Source organism: Anser brachyrhynchus (assembly GCF_964034855.1).
Source record: "Anser brachyrhynchus genome assembly, chromosome: Z".
NCBI lineage: Eukaryota > Metazoa > Chordata > Aves > Anseriformes > Anatidae > Anser > Anser brachyrhynchus.
This window is the reverse complement of record NC_137697.1, coordinates 69,888,514-69,914,495: the sequence shown is the minus strand read 5'-3', so window position 1 is coordinate 69,914,495 and position 25,982 is coordinate 69,888,514. Positions and strand designations below refer to the sequence as shown.

The window sequence follows — 25,982 nt, the reverse complement described above, 5'->3', positions numbered from 1 at the left end:
AGGTACTCACAAGTCTCCATTCATGCTTCAAACCTTTAAGTCATTTGATACTGCTTTGTATGCCATTCTTTCTTCTCGGGGAAAAGGCTGGGGAGAATTATGATGACCTATTTTGTGCTTGGAGCCATAGAGAGAGCTTTCTAATACCTATTTTCCACATTGCTTATGTGTCCTAAATGTGACAATGTGATTGTTAAAAGCTGCATGTGTTTCTTATTTTCAAGATCCTTCTTTTCTAAACAATCTATTCCCTATCTCAACACCAACTAGCTGGTGGCTACTTAAGAGATGTGCCAGGGACTGAGAATAAAAGGTGACTGTCTTGAAGAATGGGTTAATAAGCACAGCAAAGGAGTTTCTGCAGCTAAGACAGTGTATACCACTAGAGGATATGTAATTTTGTTCAGAGGACCTGTTGCAAACCATTCCAAAAGCTTCCCTTCCACCAGTGTTTGCCCTGATCTGTCCGAAAAGCAAGTTCTTCGCTGTGTGTTTTATGCCATTTTGTCAACACCCAGAGAACAATCATTTCCTTCATTCTTGGATGACCCACAAGCCTTGTTCAGGTATTCCTTGGTAAGAGTGTCTTGTGTGATCAATAGCTTAATGAGAAGGCACTAGCACATGTACTCAAGGGAAGACTACAAGCATCCATCTTAATACAAATTTAAAGACTATTGAGATTAAACTGACAAACAAACAAACAAACAAAGAAAAATAGCCTCTGAATCTCAGTATTTACAACACATAACAAGCAGAAGCCAGATTCTTTCCAATGCACATTGGGATCTTTTTGTCATGAAGCACTGCATCATGTTACACTGTAATTAAAGCTTGTACAGAGGACTTGTAGCCATGAATACAGGCTGTCATCTTCAACTACTGCTTTCAGTTTCAACCCTATTGTCAGATAGTTTTGTACTGTATTAATAGAGCCTATTTTGTAGTAAATAAGCTCTGCTTAAATAAAGACATTTTAGAAATCAACATTAGTTCAATTTTCAGCTACTTGGACAAGCCGAACATCTAGGTTTTCCTGCAGAGAACCAACATTATGCATACCAGCAGATAAGCAAGGTTCTGTTATTCATTTCTCCCATGGCAATGTGTTTCATTAGTGAACAGCTTTCTAAGATACTCAGATATATTTGTGCATTTATTAGCACAAGGAGCTTTAATGTGATCCCTGGGGCAGGTCATAAAGTACGTGTTATGTCAATATCCAAAAACACTGTTGCAAAATCATGACAGAAGAAATGAAAATGTTATCAGTGGCAAATTCTTAAGCAAATTAGGCAAACATCAAATACAAAAGGATATAACCAAACTTGTTAACTTTCTAAATCAGATTAGTTATTAGCAGAGAGTCTTCCAAGCAGTGATGGAACTTGTTGACCAAAGTCTTTCTAATAGCTTGGGTGCTGTTTTTTACATATAAAAATATGTATCTTGCAACTTTTCTTAAATATGGCCAAATCCATATGATGTAAATATCAAATTTCCCCTGTCTGCTTCTGAATTCAGGCCCATAAGTGCATTTTCTACTGCACACTGCTGAACAAAATTAGTTCATCAAAAATGTGCAAAAATATGTACAAAAATGTGGCATTCAACAGTATCTCACAGGAAAATCAGCAGCCTTTATCTGAAGAGTCTAGGAGTCTTTCAAAGTCATGCCCCAGATAGTATTTTTGTTTTCCAAAGAGAAGGGGAAGCACAGGAACTCCAGAGGAGCTGAGGATGCTGCCAGCTGGAGGGCTGGCAGTGCCATCTCTGTGGGGCTCTGCTGCTCAGCACAAGTCAGGAATTTCTGCTTATTACAGGTGATCTCCTGGGCAGGCTGGTGCTTCCTCCCAGCTCTGCTTTGCTTCAATTTGGCTGGTTGCCTCTCAAAAACCTGCCAGTGTGCCAGTTTTAACATCTACACCATAGGCTAGCCACCCTTATTTTTATGTCCTTGGTGTCCAAAGTCCTTGTACAATATGTGACTGAGAAGCCCTGGCAAGGCCAAGTGATATTCAGAGATCACTCACCCCAGGAAGAGTTCCAGTAATGAACTCTGATGTCCAAGTTAATAAAATTCAATATTGTTGGGGGTAGCACCTATGTCTTTTTTATTTCATTCCCACTTTACCTGGATTAAAGGTTTCATGGCAGAGTTATTTGCGTGAGACTTGAGGGATACTTGTCCACCAGATCTTGGGCAGGGACAGTCCCAAGGAAGTGACCCAATGCTCTGTGAGCTGCCTCATGGTGTGGTCCTGCTGTGAATGCAACGCTGCCTTGGGTTCACGTCCGATAACCCAGGATTAGGGAGACCATGTCTTCTGGGCTAACACGAGCAGCTAGATTATCCCAACAGAGAAGTTGGCACTGTTGGGGCAGTGACCACATTTTCAAGCTCTGCAATAAGCCCTGTGAGAGGAAGCAGAGTCAAAGCATCACATCATGGGGCAGACACCCAGGAGGTCAGCATCCAGCTCCATGTGGTTCAGCCCAGCACCCTTTCAGCCTTCTCCTGGTCACTGGAGTTGCTGTGGGGCACCCACGCATGATAATGCCAGCACAGACAGAGAGATAAGAAATTTGATATCCCTACTTGGTTGTGAAAATGGGTGTCTATACTCAAAGACATGACAGCTATGGACAAACTAGTCCATAAGTCTCCCAGACTAGTAGTAATCACAGTCCTTAAGGACATTCCCTTAACTTGCAATGAACTAGGCAAGATCCCTGCTCCTGCAGCCTACTCCAGACCTCAGCAGTACCTCCCTCTTGGCAGTAGCAATGCTCATTCACCCACCAGCACCTCCATCCTCTGGCCCCTTGCAGATATTTGTGTGGTGTTGCACTTGATCTAACCAGCCCTGCCTGGACACCAAGGTCTAAGCATACACACACAGCACATAGACAACAATACCCACCCTTGTCTGGTCTGCCTACCAAACTGCACTCCTGGGGCACAGAGGAGACCATTGCATAGGAGCCAGTGTACACCCACTCAGCAATACCTGAATTTTCTGTCTAGACTTACGGTGGCATTCATGTTATACCACATGATTAACTGCCTAACACTGATGGAAGACTTCATATTTTAAGAATACAAAAAAATAAAATCTACTGTGTGTGAAGAATAAGACTGAAGGAATATATTATAAAAGTATTTTTTTTAATTAATTCTGTTTTAAATACAAACATACCAAGCTACATTGACTCTTGGGGCCGTGATATTCTGTACTCACTTGAAAAAAAAAAAAAAAAAAAGCAGGAAAAAAGCTAAGACATCAGTTTCTGGTGTCCCCAGGTAAGACAAATCATAGTTATACCTTTGAGGTTCATTGGCGGAAGTGGTCACCGAAAGTTTCACAAATGTGTCATTGCTTGTGGTAGTTTGTAATTAAGTGTCTGTGGATGTTTGTCCAAAAACCAAAATGTCTTCATCTGTATTCCAGGAATGTTTAAACAGATCAACCCTTCTGGAAAATCTGTGAGACCTTTGTACAATTTTCTTTGAAAAGCTGTCCAGTGAGATGCCATTATATCTCAAAATGGGGGCTAGAGCAATGAAGATTATTACTATTGTGTGGTCTCAACTATTTTTGTCTTGTTGCTGCGTCCTTCTTAACTGCTATAAAAGTTTCTTTGCCATTCTAAAACAGCATCCCTCACATGTGTGTTTTTACTCATTGTTTGATGATGCTTTGAAAATTGGTTAATTTCTTCAACTTCCCCCTTTGGAAATGATGCATAGGGTCTCATTCAAAAAAGGGAGGGAGCACTTCATGGTCATTTTATACATTCTCTTAACCTGCAAGCAGAGGTCACTGTCGATGCCTTGGTGTGGAATCTGAGACCTGACCTGCCACGAATCTACGGGAAAAATAATCCCATTCCTGTGTGATTTTGTTTTCCCAACTGTAGAACAAGGGTAAACAGTGCTTCTCCACCTCTCTAATATGTTTTGAATGCTACGGATGGAAGAGTTAAACAAGATCAAGCGTTGATAATAAACCAGTCTGGGTGTTACTTGCATCAAACAAAACTTGTTTCCAGCTAACTGGCGGTTTGATGATAGGAAAGGACGAGAATAGAGAGGTTGCTGTAGAAGTTTCTCTTTTAATTTTGAACCAAGCTCAGAATGGAAAGATTGAGGGCAACCTGCATGCTGTCACCTCCCTTTGCCTAAAGTACACCTAACCCACGTGCTCTTGGTGCTCCTAATTGATTACAGACAGTTCCACGTAGCGTAAGATGGAAGATTATCTCCCGTTTGTCACAGGTATGCCTAGCCTCCAGCTGCATAAAGAGCTGTAAAGTAATAACGACCTCTGTCCACAGTGTTGCATCCCACTTCTAACGTAGCACACTTGACCCTTTAGAAGCAGGTGGTAGGAAAAGGGGCACCATAGTTTTCTTTGTCTGTTTGGCAATTAACCATTCACTGGCTTTTTTTGTTGTAACATGCACTTCCTCTCTTGTTTTCATTCAAGCTTTGTGCACCATGGAAATTAATGTGGAGAAAGACAAACAGACAGGAGAGACCAAGATTGTCTCTGCTTCACCTATTGGCCCAGATGAGGCCCATCAAAGAGGATTCAAAGTCTATGATGATGGTACCAAGGTAGTCTATGAGGTTCACTCTGGTGGCACAGTGGTAGAAAATGGAGTACATAAATTAAGCTCAAAGGACGTAGATGAACTTATGCAAAAAGCTGGACAATCAATTGTAAAAGGAGGGTTTGAAACAATGACTGTGTCAGACAGAAATGCGGTAGCCGATGGAAACCTTAGCCATATGAAGGAGCAAATGCTCTTCAAGGAGGCAAAGCTGGAAATGGTACACAAACCCAGCAAAGGGCACGCCGTGAACCCTCAGCCCCAAGACAAACCCTGCGGTGGCGACGTTCCAGAGGCCAGCGCAGATCAGCCAGTGACAATGATATTTATGGGCTACCAGAACATTGACGACGAAGAGGAAACGAAGAAAGTGCTAGGCTATGATGAAACCATCAAAGCAGAGCTAGTCCTGATCGACGAAGACGACGAGAAGTCATTGCGTGAGAAGACTGTGACGGACGTCTCCACCATGGATGGGAACGCTGCTGAGCTGGTCTCTGGCAGGCCCCTGTCAGACACGACAGAGCCCTCCTCTCCCGAGGGGAAGGAAGAGAGCCTGCCCTTGGAAGCTGCCCCAGGTACACAAAAGAAAAAGCGCTGTCAATGCTGTATTGTCATGTGAACACCTCCTCCTTCCCCGCTCCGGGCAGCTCCTGCTCCGTCACTTACCTAGACCTCAATGTACTTCTAGCTGCAATACTGTGAACTGGAAGTGAATGCCTCCATTGCCTTGCAGTTGGGTTGCTTTGATTTCTAGTTCTTCAGGAAGAGGAACACATGGTTATTTTCCCATCAGATGTACTCTTTGGGGTTTGGGGAGAGGTTGGGGATTATATTTTATTTTATTTTTTTCCTTAATATTGCAGAGTGAGAGATAAATGGGAAATGGAACAAATGTTTTCATATTTATTTGATTTTTATATATATATTATATATATATAATGAAAACACTTTTTACATTTTCTTTAGATATCTGGCAGGCTCAATCAGATTCCTAGGATTTTGTGGGAGTTTGAATTTCACAGCAGCCAGATATGAGAGCCTTAAAAAAATGTTGCTTCCCTTTTTTAAGATAAAAGTCACATTTAAACATTATTTTATAGATCCTATTTTTTATTTCTCAGGGGAAGGCTTAGATCATTTTACTGTTTTAATTTGCTAAAACTCAGATAAGTCCTTCCTGAAAAGTTTTCATAGTTTCATTTTATAGCAACTTTTTATTTTAGTTTGCAGTGTCAAAAAAATCCATCAGCCATTTCTGCTTATTGGTGATACCAAAAGTGGACTTTAATTATTCTTTCTAGGAAATGTATGAATGATGATTTTGCCTTATATAAATCTTCCAGATTACAGTATTGTATGTGTATTTCATCTCCCTAAATTACAGTTGAAATTAACTTGACATGAAAAGATGCAGCTGTCACACCAACAGAAATGGAGTCACTGATCTAATTACTTGCCTTTCAGTAACTCTGCCAATGTTTATACATGAAGTTTTCCTGCTGAACTCCAGTAGATGAGAGATATTGCTTACTATTTCCTTAGAATATAAATGATCTTCTCTCTCAGTCTGACCTTGCTCCCACAGAATTCAGTGATGAAATTCTCAGTGCTGGAAATGGGGGCAGGGCCAGATTTTTATTTTGCAGTTCTTAGGAAAATATTATTTCTCAGAGAGTGTACCTCCAGTGCACTGAAGCACTGACAGGTGATGGGTCTGATCCTGCTGTGCTTACCCAGGCAAAACTCCCATGGAGGCCCACTGGAGTTTTGTTTAAGCAGCTGTTCGAGGAGAAGACCCTATAGCCTCACTGTTAACATGTAAACTGCTGGTGGTTTTGGATGCTTCGTTTCCCGGTGTGGGACACCTCAGAGAGGCCTGATTTCCAGCAAATTTTTCTTCACCTGCCCTCTGAAAACCAGGCCTTTTAAAAACATCTCAAAGTGAAAATGTAAAAAGGCAAAGGCATCCAAAATCAGTAGATATTTCTTTATTTCTTGGTCCATTGATTCTTTTAACTATAATGAAAAAGCAGCCAGCTTTTTCATGGCAAGATATTATGAGCCTGATTCTTGTCTCACATCAGTTTTGCTTAAGTGCATCTCCACTTACTCTAGTGGAGTTAGTCTGGATTTGTAACTACAGAAGTGAGATTAAAAATCAGGATTTGTATTTTCTGGTAGTGTTAAAAATACTGAGGATTATTTGAAGTGTCTTTGAAACTATCAGACTTTAAAAATTAATAACAGCAACTGAAAAAATGCATAAAAAATAAAAAGAAAAAAAAAGAAAAAAAAGAAAGAAAAAAAGAAAGAGAAAAAAAAAGAGAAAGAAAGAAAGAAAACAACAAAAAGCCTCTTTTCATTCTGAGGTGTTTCCTACAATATTTCTGTTCTTTCTTGGATGGTGCTTTTACTGCATTAATAGTTAGTTCAGAGCATCTGATTAAACAGAGTTCTTGCTCTGTACTCTTTTCTTTCTGTGCCAGTAAGAAGAGACACTTGTTCATGAAAGTGGTAATATGAGGCACGCTAAAAACAGACACAAAAAAATGCAAAAAGTAGTTCTGTGTTAGATCACTTTGCTGTCAATATGGAGCTGGTCAACATAACTTTACACCACTGCCCAGGTGACAGAAAAAAATAATAATAATAGTAAAGCAATTGGCAATTAGGAAAAGACAGCCACATCCATCTGACACCTGCAGAAATTATGCTGGCTTCTGTATCTGCTGCAGTGGCCTGGTTTCATGCATAATAGACTTCTGCATGTTCCCTCAGCCTCCTTTGGGGCTTTTGGATGACAGGAGGGCCAAACTCACCAACATAAACTCTGCAAATCATCACTTGACTCAGGCTTTTGTGGTTAACAGTTTTATCACAGACGGGAATGGCTGCAAGGTCCTATGTTGTCACAATTATGTCTGGTGGCTGTTTGTTGAAAACTATATTGGAAATGAGCAGCCTCTGTATCAGTTATTTTTTTGGTGTGAGTGGTTTTTTGTTTTGTTTTGTTTTCCAGAAATGTTAAATAGTTACAAATCTCAACATTTCTTAAACCAAGGCCATGAGCTTTCAACGCTGTTGTACTCAGCTTGGCCTCATGAGGTTGTCCTCATGCTCAGCATGCCAAGGTGTGGGGAGGTGACCCCTGGGGGCTGAGATCTCCTGGCTCACCACATCACCACTCATCATCTTGGCCGTGGTAGCCCAGACCCTGGCACCATCACCAACACCAGCCAGAAGCATTTCAGGGCTTTTTGTCCATTTCCAAGAAGCTAGGCGATGCCACCACTGCTCAGCTGAGGAGCACTTAACCCACACAGCTGTAGTCACCTCTCCATAGCCTAGTTCACTCCAGACACTGTGTGATGGAGAGATAGCCGAGGCTTTGACAGGGCATGTTTAGGACTCCAAAGCACTGCAAGGGCTTTGTGACACAAACAGGTGGGATGGTAAAACCATTTCCACCTTGTTCCTGCACCATGAAAGCCACTGGATCTGGGCTTAGCCCACTCAGCAGCCAGCGGGCAGCCCACAGGCATGCTTTGCAGTAGTTCTCTCACTCTGGGGCCTACTCAGCTCACCTCAAAAACACATCTTCTGCTTCTCTTCTCCTGGTCCGGCCAGTCCTTCCTTCTCTGTGTGTGTTCCTGCCTTCACGGCCACCCTGGCCTCCCCATCTCTTCCCATCCCAATCTTTTTCCCCTATCACTCCTTGCCCTACAGACGTGTTTCCCAAAGCCCTCTGGCTGGTACTCTTGGAGTGTCATCTTGACTCTGGATATTCTCTGGTACTGCTCCTAATCCGGTCTGTCCATATGTCTCTTCACCCACATACTCCCCTGTCAGATGATCTTCTGGCTTACCACAGGCTCAGCATTTTGGGGATGACTCCCTTAGTGGCCAGCTTTGGGAGATGTTTGCTGAGACTGGGGCCGGAGTGCGTCTGAGACCAGTGCACCGTTTGAGGCACAATGTGGTGGGGAGCCGGTGGCATGTAAGAGTTCAGAAGTGGCCCTTCAGTGGTTAGAAGTAGAGCACAAGCCTTAAACCTTAAACCTGCCAAATACCTACTGCTCAGTACTTGTAGCTAACATTGAGTGCCTAGGAAGGCCATTGTTTTTTCATGTGTTCATATGAACTCCATGGTTAACAGGCCCTGATAGATCCAAAAAAAAAAAAAAAAAACACTAAAGGTGTCTGCAAAGGGTTTGTCTTTATTGGTCAAAGGTAGTTCCATGTCTGAGGTCAGAAAAAACACAAAACAAAAGCAAATCAGTCTGAACTCAGATAGCTTTAGCTACCTTGCCTGAAACATGCTTATTCCAATCTTCCTCCTCCACAAGTGCAACAGCCTTGCCCGGACATTGGCTTGTCTATATTAGCTACTAACTAGACTGCAGCCAAGATGCATAGGAATTAAAACGTGTTAGCACAGGCTTATGAATGTAAACTGGTTTCCAGGACTTCTCTGGGCTTCGGAAGGGGTAAGTTTTCCCTTTGCCCTCAGATAGGAAGCTGCCTGTGGAAATAAATGCACAATCAGACACAAAGGAAAAGGTCTGCTCTACAGTCAAGCAGAGAGAGATTTTGTAAGGATCACTATGGGAGTTTTTTATTTATTTATTTATTTATTTTGGAGAAAACTCCCTGTCTGTTTAACTTATGCCATCACATGTACATTTTCAATTTCAGAATGAGGGGATACAAAAAAGTAGAGTCAGAAACTGGTTCAGTGATAACATTTTGCCACAACAAACTGCTCGCCTTAACTTTTGTAAGAAAACAAGAAAACTCTTTTCAGTGTATCTTTTCCAAGACTGGGAAAAAGTAACCTATGAAAATTTTTTATATTTTGTATTTTCTAAGTTTTTATGAACCCACTTTCCATGTTGTCCCTCATTTACATTCAGGGACTGTTTCTTTTGCAAACCACTGCATTTAACTTTCTTTCTTTCTTGTTTTTTTTTTCCTTTTTTTTTTAACAGAAGAAAAATACAAATCAGAAAACACAGCATTATGATTAGTGGCTAGGCAATCTCTTTCAATTACAATAATATCAATACAGAAAGAAAAGAATTACAGGGTTATTTTCTTTTTTTACTTTCCTGTGGCTGATGTACTGTATGGTATATGTTTACAGAACTCCTCTGGTCTGCCTTTGTGATGTTATCTAAATGAATGACAAGTAGGTATGATGTGTCATTTGACAGTTTGCCTTAGCACTCTTGGGTTTCCTTCTTCTTTTTGCATCTTTCTTTCCTTTTTTTTTTTTTTTCCAAAAAGTGCAGGCTGTATTCCAAAGCTGTATAAACACAACATTATCTTTCAATCCCCACAAGAGAAGTGTGCACAAGCCCTTCTCCATGGAGCATACCTCTACTGGTGCAATAAAAGACCTCAGTCCTGGAAACAAAAATGCATATGCCTAATTCTACTGTGTGTAGATCTATTTCAGCCAACAGAACTACTCACAGGAGGAATGTGTGTAGATGTCTGCAAGATCAGGGCATGAATGCTTAATACAGAGTGTAGTTTGGGTGTTATTTGTGTACCTGTACCAATTTTATGCACTGCTGAATTTGCCCAGGGTGGTCTAAACCTAGAGGCCAACTCTTGAGTATTGCTACTTCTGCTAAGAAAAACACGAAATAAAATGGTGCTGAGCATCTGGTAGGATCAGGTTCTGAGTCAGTATTGCTACCATGGTAGTAGTATTCATGAGAAAATATTAAGTGGGACTTTCCTGACAGCTATTATATCAGTCCCCAGACTTTCTAATTTCACTACTAGTTCTTCATGCTTAAAATTAAAAATACAACAACTCGATGGGAGCAGAAAGATAGCATACAGAGTTGCTAGAGAAATAAAAGGTATTCTACCTTTTGATTTAGTCCAAAATCCAAATGGCATACTTGGAAAGTAAGTGGGGATATAATAGAATATGTAGTATTTTACATTTGTGTATTTTTTTAAGGAATAAATATTTTTGTAATGAGATACAAATCCTAAATCGGGATTTGAGTTTCTGAATATCATCCTACCAGTGACATTGAGCCTTTGAACTTTTTCATACGTTGATGACAATGCCCAGCTTCTTGGGATCTTTTGTAGACCTAACCACATTTTTCTCCAGGAAGTAGGATCAAAACGCTTTTTAAAGAGTAACGTTGCAAGAGTAGAATCCAATATACCTGCTATGAACACAGCTAAAGAAATAAATTTATTAAAAAATAAAAATTAAAAAAAATAATGTACCTATGCTTTCTATAGCTAGACAAATAACTTTATCTAGAATGCTATAGTGGCAGGTGATAACTACCTACATTCAGTAGAGAGGTATGGCTAAAAGGGAGAATTACATATATTTTTTTTCATTTTGTCATACTTTATCCAACATGAGATTTCAAAATACAAGAGATAGTGCCACTGGAAAGAGTAACAAAATAATTTAGACAAAGTAGTGGATATTCCCACAGGCTGAAATGTGGCATCCTATTTTTTTAAACTCAGTTTCAACCAGTTTTCTCTGTCTGTTAGAAAGTTTAGGATTTGCTCAGATTATGTTTCATGAGCCTTCTGGGCAGCAAGAGTAAACTTTAGTTCTGAGCTTAATCAGAGGTTGCAGGCTACGACAACATCCAACAAAAAGGTGGACTGTAATTTTTGTATGTAAACAAATAAATTGTATAAAATGGCTGAATTTATTATGTTTAGAATATGAATGGATTGTCATTTAGTCCAAAAAGAATATAAATCCAACTTGTAATATAAACATATAATAATAACTTAGCTTGTAAATAGTGACAAGGGTGCATGAAGGTCTTAAAAAATATCCCACTTGTGTTTAAAATCAAAAGCATTACAAAACTGAGCTTTTTTCCTCATGGGTTCAAAAAGTCTTGCAAAATATATAAAGTTTTTTTCCTGTGATGGTTCAAGCTAGGCTGCTCAATGAATTAAGACTAGGCCACTTTTCTTAAGGGCAAATTTTTGAAAAATTCTGATCCTCTTCCCCCAGTTTGCAAAAGCTTCTCTTATCTGGAGCTTTTTTGCAGTTATTGAATTGAAAACCTTCCTCTAATTTTTTCCCACATTTTTCTCAAAGAGGATTTAGACTTTTTAAAGGCTTAAACTACCTTAGAAAAATAAATAAATAAATAAAGTGACCTAAGTAATTCAAGTCCACCAGTATGCATATATTTGTACATTCATAACTTACATTGTGAGTTACTGACTTAGACCCGATCTTGAATACCTTTTCAGTAGGTCTGTTAAACCTAAAGACTTGCCCATGAGCATAAAATAAAGCACCCAAGCTGCCCTATTTAGTTTAATAGGATGACCCAGATAAGTGAAATTTAAGCACATGAACGAATGCTTATAGGGTCTGGTCTTTAAATGATATTGCTACAAGCAAGACTTATGCTGCTTTAACTGTGTCTTCTCGTTCCTTTAATTAGATAGATTTTTTTCTTTTTTTTAATGGTGTTGTGAAACTGGTGCACTTTTCTGCAGAGAGGAGTTTAGGACATCATCTCCTGGCTGACTGTGCTTGAAAGTGGATAAATGTCCTCTGGGCACTTGCAAAACCCCCAGTGCCCTGAAGAGGGTGGGGGTGAATTTCAAATTACAAAATAACACGATGTAAAAGAAGCAGTGTGAGTTTTTCCTCCAAATTTTTCCCTTTGCACTCCTCTGCTCCGGACTCTGCCTGTCCCCTGTCTCTGTACTTGCTCTCATTCTGGACACCATTGCTCAGTTGCTCCTTTTTTTTCCCCTCTCTCTGCTTCACTTTTTGTGATATCCAATAAGCAAAAACGGGGAAGAAAAGAGAGACTTGAGTTTTAACCAAGCTAAAAGAAATGACAGTATCCTGTCCTCAGTGTTTGGACTTCTTCCTGCATTTTCCTAGATTCACAGGACAAATTTGATACCAGAGGAGCACTCTTTGTCTGTTCATTTGGCATCCCCTGGATTGCCCAAACAGAGGGTTCCACTAAATCCTTGCTGTTTAGGTAGACATTGTCTTTCTTCCAATTACATTGGGAATGCTTTAAGTACTCAAAGTCAGTATGAGATAGATATGCCCAAGTGCACCCAGAAGCCACTTAGGGGAGAAGAAGGCAAGCCACCCCCTAATTGTCAGGTTGCTACCAGCAGGCTAAAGGAGCCAGGAGAAAACATGAACTTCCCCACAGACTGATCCAGCATGCAAAGGCATTCTCAGTAAAAGTAGCTGCCAAGAAGCTCCTGGTATCCCTCCAAGTCAATGTGGTGGTCAGAGAGGCTAACTCAAAAACAAAGAGGGTTCTGTGCAACCACATAAAATCCAAGCTGGGCACAGCGCTTAAGCTCCACTGACCTTAAGCACTTGCTTGAAGTGTAACACATACTTAAGCACTGTGCTGGTTAGGGGATAGCTTTGAGGATATGTTAAGATCAGCCCACACCTATGATTAAGGTGCTTAACTGAAGATGAGCTCAAGTTTTGTCCCTGTATTTTGCAAGCATGGATATAGGCACCACTTAGGGGCAGATAGAGGAGATAAATTGATTTCAAAGTTTTTTGCATTTCCAGTGGCCACTGAATCTGTGTACAGCAAACGTAGCCAAGCAAGAGCAGGTCAGGATGAAGGCAAAAGAAAACATTTCTGAAGGTTTCCTGCCCCTCCTGTCCATGTTCAATCCATAGACAAAGAATGACTCTTTACAGGGGTCCAAGAAAATGTTGTGTAAAATGCAGCTTTTATGGTGAATGTAGGTTGTGGTTGAGATTTTTTTTAAGCTTTTGTCTCCCACTTTCTTTGTGAGCTAATGTATATATAAAAACCCATTTTGTTGGGGAAAAACTGCTGTGCTAACACTGGATTAGAATTGCTGGGGATAGCTGCTGTACTTTGTAACCTGAAGTGTACTTTTTTGACTGTTATGTTTTTTCTTCAGATTAAAAAAAAAAAAGAGTACAAAAAATCAAAAATAAATAAAACAAGAACACTGCCAGCAACAGCCATGCTGTAACTGTGGCTTCTCTCTTTTTTTTCTCTGTACAGTATTACTAGTAAATAAATCTGCCTTTTCACTGCGCCTACCTTTGTGTCTTTTTACTGTGTTTCTGTCTAACTACCACTCTTCAAGATGCTCTGTGATCTCAAGGACATGCCACAGTGGAGCAGCCTTCCTCACTAAAAGAAATAAACTACTAACTCCACAGTTTGATATTTTTTCTTTCCTCCACTGCTGTGCCCTGCTGATCCGACTGTCACTTCTCTTAAATGCTTCAACACATATTAACTCGTCATACCTGTTACTGTCTCATTTCTCCTTTCCCTTTCCTTCTTATGTGGTAGTTTGCCAGGCATGCTGTGGACCCTGTTGCTCTAGGATCACACGGCACCTTTTCACGTTTGCAGAAAATAAAGTCTGGGATTTGATCAGCAAGGCAATATGTCCCAGGTCAGCTTATTTCCCAACTGAGGGAAGTATTCCATACCATATATACAAGTCCCCAGATATAATCACGAAAGAATTTAACTACTTTCAAAATAAACGATATGCAGTTTTCTCTCAGGCTTTTTGCAGAAAGTGTCCTCGGTATTTCACGACTGAAAGAAGCTTGACGTAGTCTGACTTGTAGGAAGAAAAAATACATATATATTTGTTGTTTTTTTCCCAAGATAATATATTTACCTAAGCTTAGAACAGTGATAGGATGGATAACACAGGCAAGCATTGTAAGCATCTGTCTCATAAATAAAAAATTCAGCCTAGACTCATCCATTTAAGAAACTCACCACAAATTACCCATTGCTTCGTAAGTACATTGCTATGTAAGTACCTCTGCTTCTTTCACCCTATATCCATCCAAATAAATGTATGTGAACGCATATATCTGAGCCTTTGCTATGCTGTGCTGCTTAGTAGTACACAAGGGAAAGTGGCCCGGTGCCCTGCTTTGCTGCTTTATAATCTAGTCCTGAAAGTTTTACAGAAGGCGAGGCTTCAAGATCTTTTTCCTGCTTGCCTTTGAGTAAGAGAAAATATTACTTGTCTGTCCTAGAATGCTCTGTGAATGTCTGGAGAACTGGTGTGTTTGTGCCATCAGAGGACTAGAAAATTGATCAGGCTGAGAGAAGTGATCACTACAGCTACGCTGTTTAAATGTCTCTGGTTTTGCAAAGACCTTCCTAGTTCAGAGGGTGTGTTAACATGTCCAGAGGAAGGATTATCACCCTCAGCTAGCAGAGGTGCCCATGTGAAGGGGGTGCAATGACAGATCTGTTGTCATGGGGTACTAGTTTGAATGCAGACGCTTGGACATGTCAGGTATACATTTCATTTGCTGGTGCTTGCCATGCTCCGTGCTGTACTATTAGTTTTCATCCTGCCTCATTTAACTGAATGGCCATGGGAAGGCTTTTAGCTTGCAACTCCTTCTCTGCACAAAAGCAAGTCAGCCAAGGAAACAATGAAAACAGACGGGACAACATTTGATATTGTTGTTCTCACTAAAGTTTTGGAATCAAAATATTTACATGTACTTTCTCTTTTTAAACCATGAGAAAAAAAAATGGTAGTTTGATGTTTTCCCCTTTTTCCACCATCATAGCATGTAGGAAGAAAGGAAATGCTTAGCAGCTGGTGAGAGAGTGTGGTACTCCCTGAAACTCTTCTGGAGGGTTCCCTGGATGTCAATGACTTCATGCAGTAAAGGTAGATTCAGCACGTAGGAGGACAGCCCTCTCATTTTTTTTTTATTCTTTTTCCTTTTATTTTAATAGTTCTGTATCCTAGTAGTGGAAGGAAGATAGGGGCATACTCTGAAAGTTTAGCACTCAATGTCTTTCATTAGTCTGTCTGGGCATGGAAATGGAGTACCTCATTTTCAGATGTCCCTTTAGTTTCTTGTGGGACCCTCACAACATGTTCTGAACTCCTCAAAACTCATACTGACTCAGCAACACTTTGTGCTTCACACTGCACAATGTTTTTAAGGTTACAGAAAGAAACTTCTAAGGCTATCAGCTATAAGAATGAATAATGAAAAGGTAGCAGAAATTAATAACAATTTTTGCTGCCCAAGACTGCCATTCACTTTCCCCATCTGCCACAGAAGGTCTGCTCAGACGCCCATTGTGCTGTGTGCATTCACATACGAATCCTTTGTAACTGGCTGTGGTGGAAACCTAGTCTGTTGCCTAGAGGAGTTTACAGAACTGGATATGGCACAGCACTGAAAAATGTTAAGTGACCATGCATTTTTACTTGTGGTAGAAAAACTACCTGTTTCTTCATCAAAAGTGTCTAAGTGATGGTAAGCACCTTCCCAGCTGAGATTGATTAGGAAGGAGAGGAATGAATAAAAGCAGGGTTTGCTGTATCAGACTTGGAAGAGTGAACTTCCCAGCACACAGCCCAAAAGGGAATAGGGGGTATTATCAGGGGGCAGAGGGAGATATTGGGTCACTCCAAATCAGGTGGAAGGAACAGGTGTGTTGTTGCACAGACACTGGCCTGCAAAACTAGACACTCAACTGTCTTAGAAATAAATGAAATAGGCTCCTGTCGTTTATAAGCAGCAGTTCCTCCCAGTGTAAGTGAACTCTCTGGACTTACTGAGCAGCAGTGATGGTACTGGTCCAGGTCTTAGGAAAAATCCTTTCCAACTGCTGCTGCTCCACAGGGCTCAGCATAACCTCCCAAAAAGTCCGTCTTCTCCACATCTACAAAGGTATGTAGAAACAACACAAACCTCTGGATTTTGACAGGAAAAGCAGACACCTAGCTACCTCCCTGGGCCCAGATTTTATGATCTCAGTTTTACAACTGCAGTTTAGGATATTTAGACACATAGTGCTTCAGTGATAAGTCTGTTAGTGTCTGCCACAAGGCTGCAAGAGTATGGAGCATACATTGTGTATACAACACCCCAAAATGTCCTCTTGCTGTACAGTTCTTGGAGAGAATCTGCTTACAACAGCACTGCCAAACCACAAAACATGGGTTATGTTGCAATCAAAACTGGCCCTTCACAGCAGTCAGGCATTTGCTGGAAATGACAGATTTGCCATGATTTAGGAAAAAAGAAAAAAAAAAAAAAAGAGGTTTTAGCAGTAGCATGTTTGGTTGCTTGTAGATGGGAGAACAAAGGGAGAGGAACAGGTGGAGGAGGATAAAAAGGGCTCATACCCAGTAGAAAGGAACTGAAAAATGGGTCACCTCCTCAGACATGACAAACCAGTTCAGCTTTTTGAGTATTTCCATAGTGTATAATGCATCACTGGCTACAGATTCCCTCCAGCTATAGATGAGTCTGCTCCAGCACTGGGAGCAATATGGTAGGTTTTTGAGGGGAGGGGTGTGTGTTGGTTAAGTTAATTAGCCTTGCTGAGACAGAGGCTATCTATTCAACTGAGCATAACCCTGTGCTGAAATGACTGTACTGCGTTTAGCCAGTGTGGTTACCTCTAGACAGCATTATGTTGTGGTCTTAAGCATCTTCAGGCTTAAGTGGAAGGATACTCTTTAATAACATCAGAAGACTTTGTTCATTTACATTTCACTGGAGCATGCTACGTAGAGATTACATAGCCCTGGCATTTTTTTCAACACTTTGTTGTGCTGCTCAGCTTTTGTTGTGTGGTTAGACATTTCTTCTTAATATGCCACACTAAGCTATAGAAGCATTTTTATTATTAAAGAAACAGGGGTCCACAGAGAAATTGTTGGTGTGATGGCGTAAATGTTTCCTTCTGCTGACTGACTTCAGCAGCTTCATATCATTAGGTATGGCTCAGTTACCAGGGAGATGGGCAAAGCGATGAAGCTGTTAAGTACCAACTGCAGTAAACACATGCAGAACTGCACACAGAGAAAGGAGTTGACATCTGGAAATTCACCACCGTGGCTATTTCAGTCTGGTTTTCTTGTTACAGAAGCTGAAGGTCGTCAGGGGTTAGTAAATCAGGAGAGTTAACTAAGATAGATGGCTTCCATTTACACCAGCCTGGGAAGTAAGCAGCCCTTAACATGAGATAAGTCATTCACATTTTTACTGGTACAACTTGAGCTGCAGACCTCATGATTTTGGGGGTCATTTTTGAATCTCCAGCTCATGAAGTCAAGTAAAAATAAGAAAAACTGTAGTTTCTGGGCTTCCTGGCTGAGAAGAAAATCTGCAAAGTACATGTTCTAGCTGCATGAACAAACCCTGCAGAGCTGTGATACTCTGAGTCTCCTTTTCTGTGTCATTTAAAAGACTACAGACATGATTATTAAACAGCACTGAATGCAATAAATAAATGACAGACAGACAAAGAAGCTGCTGAAACCTCACACACTTATATTCTTCACTTATTTTATATGTCAGGATTTAGAATTTGTGGAGCTGGAAATGCTGTGATTACTTTACGGATTTATCTCTGCAATGTGCCAAACAGTCACCAAATGTAAACAAACCTACCATGGAGGCTGTAGCCTGCCTGTCTCTATGCCCTTTACTCATTACAGCTCCTACAAGGGAAACATCCGTGCTGAAAGATGTAGACAGTGTTCAGAGAATTTAAAATCTGTAGTGGAAAGAAGAAATAAAAGCATAGAAACCCTTTTCTTTCATCCAGCATCCAGACGGGTCCACCTATACTCCATAGGTCAAAAAGGATTAAGTCCAGCCTTATGCAAAAAGACAGCTTTCACAGTTTAAGAGGTGCAAATAGCACAGGCAGGGCCACCAAGCCCCTTCCTTACAAACTAGTCCACATGTGCTTTCAGGATCAGGGCCACCAAGCCCTGACCCAGACCAGTGAACTCACTTTGCCTGAGCGGGAACTCAGTTGTGGCAGAGATTGCCACAAAGTGCTGGAAATAAAGAACAGTATCAAAACTAATTTGAAAAAGCCCCTCTAATGCAGTATCTGTTTTAAGGCTGGGTTCCTGGGTGCTGGGAAGATTTCAGGCTGTACATAACCAGTGTAAGGAGGAGAGCACAGGCTGTGATCTGCATACCAAAGAAAGTACTCCCAGCTTACCCTGGAGAAGTGCATTAAGTGCCATTGGCAGCATTTACTGTGTGATTGCCTTGTCTCATATAAGGAAAAGAATAGGCACACAAGCAAGGTCTTCCCTTCAGGAAGGGCCATGATCTGGGCAGAACTTCAAATATCAGATCTGCTTACAACATTGAGGTCTAGTCTTTGAATGCCCAGGAAGGACATTTGCCCTAATAGAAAAGAGCCAGACATATGCTTAAATTCAGTAGTATGAATAGTCACATGTACTTCACTGGATCTGCCCATATCATCCCATTTTATTGAACATCCTTCAGAAAGCCCTAGATGGGTACAACAGAAGAGTTTCACAGATGAGCCATCCTCTAAAGCAAACTCCTTTTGGAGATCAGTATTAGGCAGGGAGTGAAATATTGCGAAATGTTGTTAAGTGCCTCAGACAAGCTGATCTAGCTTTACTTACAGTGGTAAAGGTCTTATTTTTTATTTTACTTTTCATATAAGAGCTTCTTTTCCAAGAGCTCTGTTTTGCAGAGCTACCTTCCTTAGCCCCTCCACACTTGCTTGGAAGACAACCATGCATAGTCCCTATGGAGCATGGGCAGCCATAATAATGCTGGGCAGGGAAGGAGACAAAAAATTATTACTGTGTGCTCTTTCATCTGGAGAAGCCTGAGAATATTGGCAGCATTGGAGCAAGGCAAATAGTTCTGATTCACTGGTGAAAATAAACAATCAAAAAAACAAAGCAGGGAATTCTGCCGTGCTTAACCCAAACTGAAACTTTCTGTGAAACTTTCTGAGTTGATTAGTTGTTCAAAAACAAAGCCGTTTCTTTTCTTTTCTTTTTTTTTTTCAAATTCAGAAGTTTCAATCAAAACTGTCGTGTTGGAGGCACTTCAAAAAAAAAAAAGCCAATATTTCATTTGTAATACTTTAGGAATGTGTTGATATTATCTGAATATTCCCTCCAACTTTTCTTCATCCCAAATTGTTAGTGGATTTCAACCCAAATTCATTCTCTCAGAGTTTTTGTTTGTTTCTTTTTTTGTTTTTTTTAAAAACAAAACTTTGCTGTTTGGATTCAAGGGGAAAATTCATTTGGCTCCAGCCAGTACAGCACTCCTCACTGAGGGCTGGAGGGCTGACACTACAATTTCAAGTCAACTGTGTGTGATAGAGAAGAGCTGGCCTTGGGCAACAGCTGCATGTTGTCAGAGCTGGGTGATGCGCCTTCCTCTGCTCAGCGTGCCCAGCTCTCTGACTTCCCCACCCCTCCTGCATGATGCCTCTTTCCCTTCAGCCCTATGCATTTATTTTTGCATGACACCCCTCTGAGCCCCACTGTACCGCGTGGATAACTCATCCAATTTGATGCTACCACCAGAAAAGAAGTTTTTGATCTATGCATAATCAAGACTACCACCCTCTTTAGCTGATGCTAAATGTCCTCAGGAGCAAACAGCTGATGGGGAACAGTTGTTACCACTGGGCTTATCCTCCCCTGGGCACAAATCATCCTTCAATATCATAAAAAACCTAGGCAATACTGAAGTCTATAGGAAAAATGTTCTCAAGATAACAAGGTCTAAACCCAAAACAAACCTTCCCTTTCTCACTTCCACTGCATAAAGTAAGGTAAATTCAAGTCAAGAGACTGGAGGCAAGGTACAGGCAAGAAAATAAGATGTTTGTGCTCAGTGAAAAAATGCCTTGCAAGATGCCCTAGCCCTCCAGAGAGCGCTCAGAGGTGACAAGCAATCAGAGAAATACTTTCTACAGAAAAAGACACGGCCTTAAAGAGAGAAGCTCTTCAAATTTGTACACTGCTTAGAGACACTGCTTCATTCTTTAGACACATCACCTGAGCTATTTCCCTCAATTTATCTGCCTTTCTTGTTTTTTAGTTGGAGATACTGTGCATCTTATGATAGCAGTGTGAGCACTAGTTTGTGTTATAACAGCTGTCTCCAGTAAAGCAGTTCTAGTGGCTTCTGCCTGTTCTGGTATGAGTAATTAATACTGAATACAACAGAGTTACTGAAACAGAGTTGCTATCTCAATTCAATTCGTTTTGTCCTTAAGGAGAAATCCTCTGTTAGGATAAAATCTACGTGCTTTTGTGAAGGCAAGTCAACCCTCTCTGTCCACATAAGTACATGTGTCGCTGTGAGTCTTAACACCACTGCAAGATAATTCAAGACCCACGTGCTGATTTGTCATATAAAGAAGATAGGTTAGAAAACTGGACCTGGCACAAGCAGGGCACAAAATTCATATTCTGTGTATACCAAGTGTATCAGTACTCCCCAAAACAGGCTGTAAATTGGGTGAATTTTTTGTAACTCAACACACTTACATTCCCATTCTGGCTCTGGCAGTGGAGGTAGTAAAGATAGACTTGTGCCTAATCACACAAGGCACGACCGACATTCCCAGCTCCACCAAGTTGAAGACAAGTCAGGCAAGGAGAAGCTGGACCTACAAGTGGAAAGGAGTCCTGTGAGGGAAGGAAAGAGGGGCACTTCAGTCATAACTGTAGATTTTCTCCTCTCTGCAGGTGACAGAGAATCAACAGGATATTTCTCTTCTTGATTTATTTGGGAAACATGAGAATGGATGATTGGCATTAACTGCCGAGGTCATTTACTTGCACAGCTGGGAGCATTGATTAGCAGCTTGGTTTAGGTGTGCCCACAGCAGCAAGGAGCACAATAAATTACAGGTGGACAAAAAGCCAACTTTTTGCAGCACTGATGCTGATTATGGGGTCAGGCCTGGCAGGTATCCCTCAGGGAAGTCTCATCCCATTTACAAATCAGGGTCTTCCTTTCCTGAAAGCAACCGATACAAAATCTAGTCTGCAATAAGCAAAAAATCAGCAGGCAAAAGTAAACCTGGGAAACATGCTCCAAAGCTTGTTTTTATTTACTTTTTCTTTCTCTTTACTGCAGCCTATAACAAGCTTTTCCTAGGTTGGAACTATCACAGCCCAAACACAGATGTGCTGTCCCTGTAATTCAGAGTAGAGAGGAGCATAGGCCACAAAGGTCAGGAACCAAGCCAGACCCAGCCTTCAGTGTTAGGCAAGGCATGGATTTTGGAGAATGATGAGGGACACTATATGATTTGGAGCTGAACCTCGTCCAGGCTTCCCCAGAAAACAGGTGAGCCAGTACCTGTGGTTTGGTGTGGACCCATCCAAATTGTTCATGCAGGGCTGTGCTAGACAGAGGATCAGATCCACATCATACCTGCTATTAACCAAATCTGTAGACAAACGCGGAACATCTCCATAGCATTAACTTCAAACACAGAATACCCAAAACTGATCTAGACAAATCCACAGACCTAAAGACAAAAGGTCAGCTTCAGCCAGAATAAAAATGATGGCATTCAGGTCTCCAGATGTGTAACTTCCCTACCATTTTCTGTCTGGGTTTAAAACTAATAATTGTTGGGGCAGGATCAGCCCAAGACCTTGTCATTTTTGTCTTGCAGGCTTCAATCAAAAACTTCATTAGCTTTATGCTGGACTCAGCACTGGGCAGAAGCCTTATAGCCACAAATAGTAATTCTTACTTGTGTGCATGTGTGTCTACATTTGTGTGTTTTCATATGTGTGCAGACAACCCCCCTTTCCTGACACAACAAATGCAGACTTGAGTTTACGGAAAAATATTTGGGTTTAATACTCAACAGTCACCCCTTCTGTCAATATTTGTCTTTGAGTTTTTCAGATCTACCTAATCTGAAGCTCCCTGAGACAAGAACCTCTCTTTCTTGTTGTCAGTATATCACAAGTATCCCAGAAAGTGGCAAGGATAAGACAAATGTGGAAAAGATATGATAACCCATATCAAAATGCTGGCCTCAGACCCAGTATCTGATAAAATCTGGTAAAGGTTCAGCTGTGCAGTATTACCCTCCCTGGAAGCAGCAGTTGGAGTTCTGGCTCCACTGCAGTCAATGGGAGTCTTGTTACTGGTTTCTTGGGACCGGGATGTAAAATAAATCTGTGTGTGCAAATCTTTGCAGGCCTGGATGCTAAAAAATTCACAAGCTAAGGAGCTGTCTACATGGAATGATGTACTACACTACATAAACCATAAATTTAAATCAGTATACTAGTATTAAAAAATACCTGTTTTCCATGGAGAAAAGTTAATTTTAAATGTCTATTCTACTGCTATAAAGTTCAGAATATCTTGTAAAGTTTCCCCACTTAAAAAAAAAAAAAAAAAAAAAAACACTCCTAATTCTATACATACAGATAGTGTAGTATATTCCTTTCTCCTAGTAAAGAGATCTGAGACCTCAGCCTGGGAATCAAATCTTTATAATAATAATAATAATAATAATAATAATAATAATAATAATAATAATAACAACAACAACAACTTCCAGCGTAGCCATAAGGGATAGTCTACTGAAGATACATGGAAAACTTTACTTGGCATTTGTTTACTTCCTATATCTCTGCCTACACAGACTTTTGCCTGTGCAATTTGTTGACCCACCTTCAAGGTTTTGCAGTTACATCTGTGCACGCCCAGAAGTGTGAGCAAAATTGCTGAAGATTTTGAACAGGCAAATTGTCTAAAGGAACATTAAGGTGACATTTGGATTAGTTCGTATTACCAGGAGAGCTGTGTGGCTTAATATAAGTTCCTCTTCATTTAGTGTTCCTCTTTCATTTCTATTAGAATCAAAATTGTCATTTGTACAGTACCATAAAGGAATGTATCAACGATACCTTGTGCTGCAAGATATATAGAGCTTCAGATATACACGACTGGCAACTAGCAAAATGGATGGGGAATAAGGGGCTAATGCATTAGGTAGTGCTGCTGGAATAAGTGATTCAAGAGAAGGAGGAGGTTATGGGGTAAATAAGGACATCAGAACTGTTCCCAGAAATTGATTAATCAAAAACTACCAGGATCATGAAGATGACCACATTTGGAATAATATGTGGTTCCAGGAGACTATTTTTGGTTTTAGGCAAAGTAGTGAAGCCAGTATGTTTACACATACAAGCCTTGACTGAGCAACTGATGTACTGTAAAGCTAGACTCAAGAATCATAACTATGTCAATGACAACTTAATACAGTTAATGCCCAAGTGCTAGCATCTCGCATTAGAGCATCTGTGCCTGTGCAACAGACTTGGTGAGTTATTTTGCTAAATTACCAACCAACCTAGGTATTTGTCCTGATTAATTCCTCATTTATCCTCATTAATTCCAGGCAATAAGTGAACTGAATGGAATTGGTCTTCAATATCTGAAGTATGAAAGACACTTTTCTAAAATACGAAAGACAAAGCTGTATATCTTAATATTTAGTGTGTATTTTAAGACAAGGCAAAGTTAGTATTTAAGTGTATATGGCTTCTCACCATAGGAGTTACTGCCTTATCACAGTTCTGCAGAATAGGAGTAAGAGTATTTTAAAACACACTTCAAATCACTCCTAAATATTTACACTAAAATATCTTTTTTCTAAATTTCTTTCTAAATTTTTCCTTAGAATCAGAAGGAAAATGAACTGGACTAAACTCTAGTGGTCCTACAATATAGTTTGTCTTTTAAAAAAATAAATAAATAAATAAAGATACTAATAATAATAGTAATAAAAACTTATAAGAAAGCAATAAAATTGCTCCATTTTTTCTCTCCAGAATACCCAAAGATTATCAGCATAGTGTACAAAGATAGCAGGTACCAGCCTCCAGAGACAAGCATACTAGGACATCCCAAGTGGGTGCTGCTGGGTTGAGCACCTGAAATGACTCTGACCGAGGCTGGTTTTGGTGTATTTCTGAAGTAAACTAACAGACCGTGCAGTTATACCACATAAAAGCCATCCTTGTGATGTCGCCTTTATAAGCTCCTGTACCCAGAGTATGGGTATAGCATTGATAATGATGTTTTCACCCAGCCCCAAATGCTGCTGTATCTGAGCACTTCACAGACTTTCATGTAATGAAATGTCACAGCATCCCATTAGGGTAGGGAACTGATATTACTATTACATATAAAATGAGGAACTGAGGTGGAAGGAAATGAAGTGTCTGCCTGCAATGTCGGAGCCCAACCAATTCCTCAGAAACAAATATTTTCCAAGGCTGATGTGTCTCTTCACTGTTCCCCAAACATTCCCAGGCAGGGAGCTCTGCTCCTCAGATGCAGGGGGCTCCAGTAAAACCTTTCTGCTCCCAAGGTGGGGACAACTAATGTCCCAAAACCTCCTGCATGTACAAGGACTTCCCCTCAGTCTGGCAATGGTCCAGCAACCAACCCCAGGGTCTGGAAAACATCTGTTGCCCCATCAGTCTACATCGCTGGCATTGGGAGCTGCTGTGTATGCAGGCAAGTTCTTGTTGTTTTTATAGCTTGGGCTGTGTTGTGGAGTTTGCTCACACAGAGCCAAAGAAAGATTACCTGCTATAGCTTTATGGCTGTCTTTGTGTTAGCGGATTGATATGGGATAGAAGAGAAATGCTGTAGTATTGCACAGCAGAAGCGTGACCACATTAGAGAGACATCTTTTCTGCTTCCTTGTACAAGCAGCACTCTGACTTCACGTTTTTGTGGAGGGCAGAAAAACACAGGAACAAAAACGTTGTCTTCTTTTGTTGTTTCTTTTTTCTTTTCCTTCTCTATTTTCTGAAACCTTCTGGTAACTCATTCTCAACTTATACAGTTTTCCAGAGAAGATTACCCAAGTCACTGACTTCTAGCAGGAGCACACTGACAGAGGGAGACAGGGCAATCAGTATGTCTTAATCCACAGTAGCCAGAGATGTCTTTACACAGCCGCCAATACAGAGTAATATCCCATTTTTTCAGGATATGGCCTACTTTTTCATTTTATAGACACAATAAAATAACAAATTACAAATCAGGAACCACTTGGCAAATACTGATCCACTAAAAAGGAAAGAAAAGGGCTCCCAAGTGAAGATGAAGAGGGACTGTTTGGTACTTCTTTAGTCTCCCCGCTCTGTTTCACAGCTTCCCCATAGCTGAAGGCATCAAGAGGGAAGGGAAACACAGAAACAGGGAAATGCTACCCTGCCGTGCTCCCTCCCCAAATGTTTATTTGATGATGAATATGTTTCCCATTATAATTCTAAGCAGAACTGGGCACCCAACAGCAATTCTCATAGAAATCCAAAAAACAGAACTAAGCTCAGATTCAGGGAAGAGGGATTCATAGTCCTATTCCACTTGAGTTGCACTGAACAAGCCTGTGCTTGTGTTTCCATCTGTTTATTTCCATTATGTACGTAAAAAGCCTTAGGCCAGGCGCTGTCTTTCAATGGTATTTGCATTGTGCTTGGTGCATGAA

At 40.6% G+C, this 25,982-nt stretch overlaps 1 protein-coding gene and 1 long non-coding RNA gene across 10 annotated transcripts in view; one reads left to right on the top strand and one right to left on the bottom strand.

The window, feature by feature from the left end:
* Positions 1 to 25,982, top strand: part of PALM2AKAP2 (PALM2 and AKAP2 fusion) — a 257,742-nt gene that overhangs the window by 112,803 nt on the left and 118,957 nt on the right. For 3 of the 9 annotated variants that reach the window (XM_080573326.1, XM_080573327.1, XM_080573321.1), the window contains exon 7: positions 4,491 to 5,195. The exons of the other annotated variants lie outside the window; for them this stretch is intronic. In XM_080573326.1, the coding sequence (XP_080429452.1) occupies positions 4,491 to 5,195 (705 nt within the window). The remainder of the gene's footprint in view (positions 1 to 4,490; positions 5,196 to 25,982) is intronic. 9 annotated transcript variants of the gene reach the window in all.
* Positions 6,832 to 20,971, bottom strand: LOC308185373. Its single transcript, XR_013943334.1, has 2 exons — positions 16,237 to 20,971; positions 6,832 to 9,142 (listed from the first exon to the last, which is right to left on the bottom strand). It is a non-coding gene; the product is annotated as an uncharacterized lncRNA (long non-coding RNA).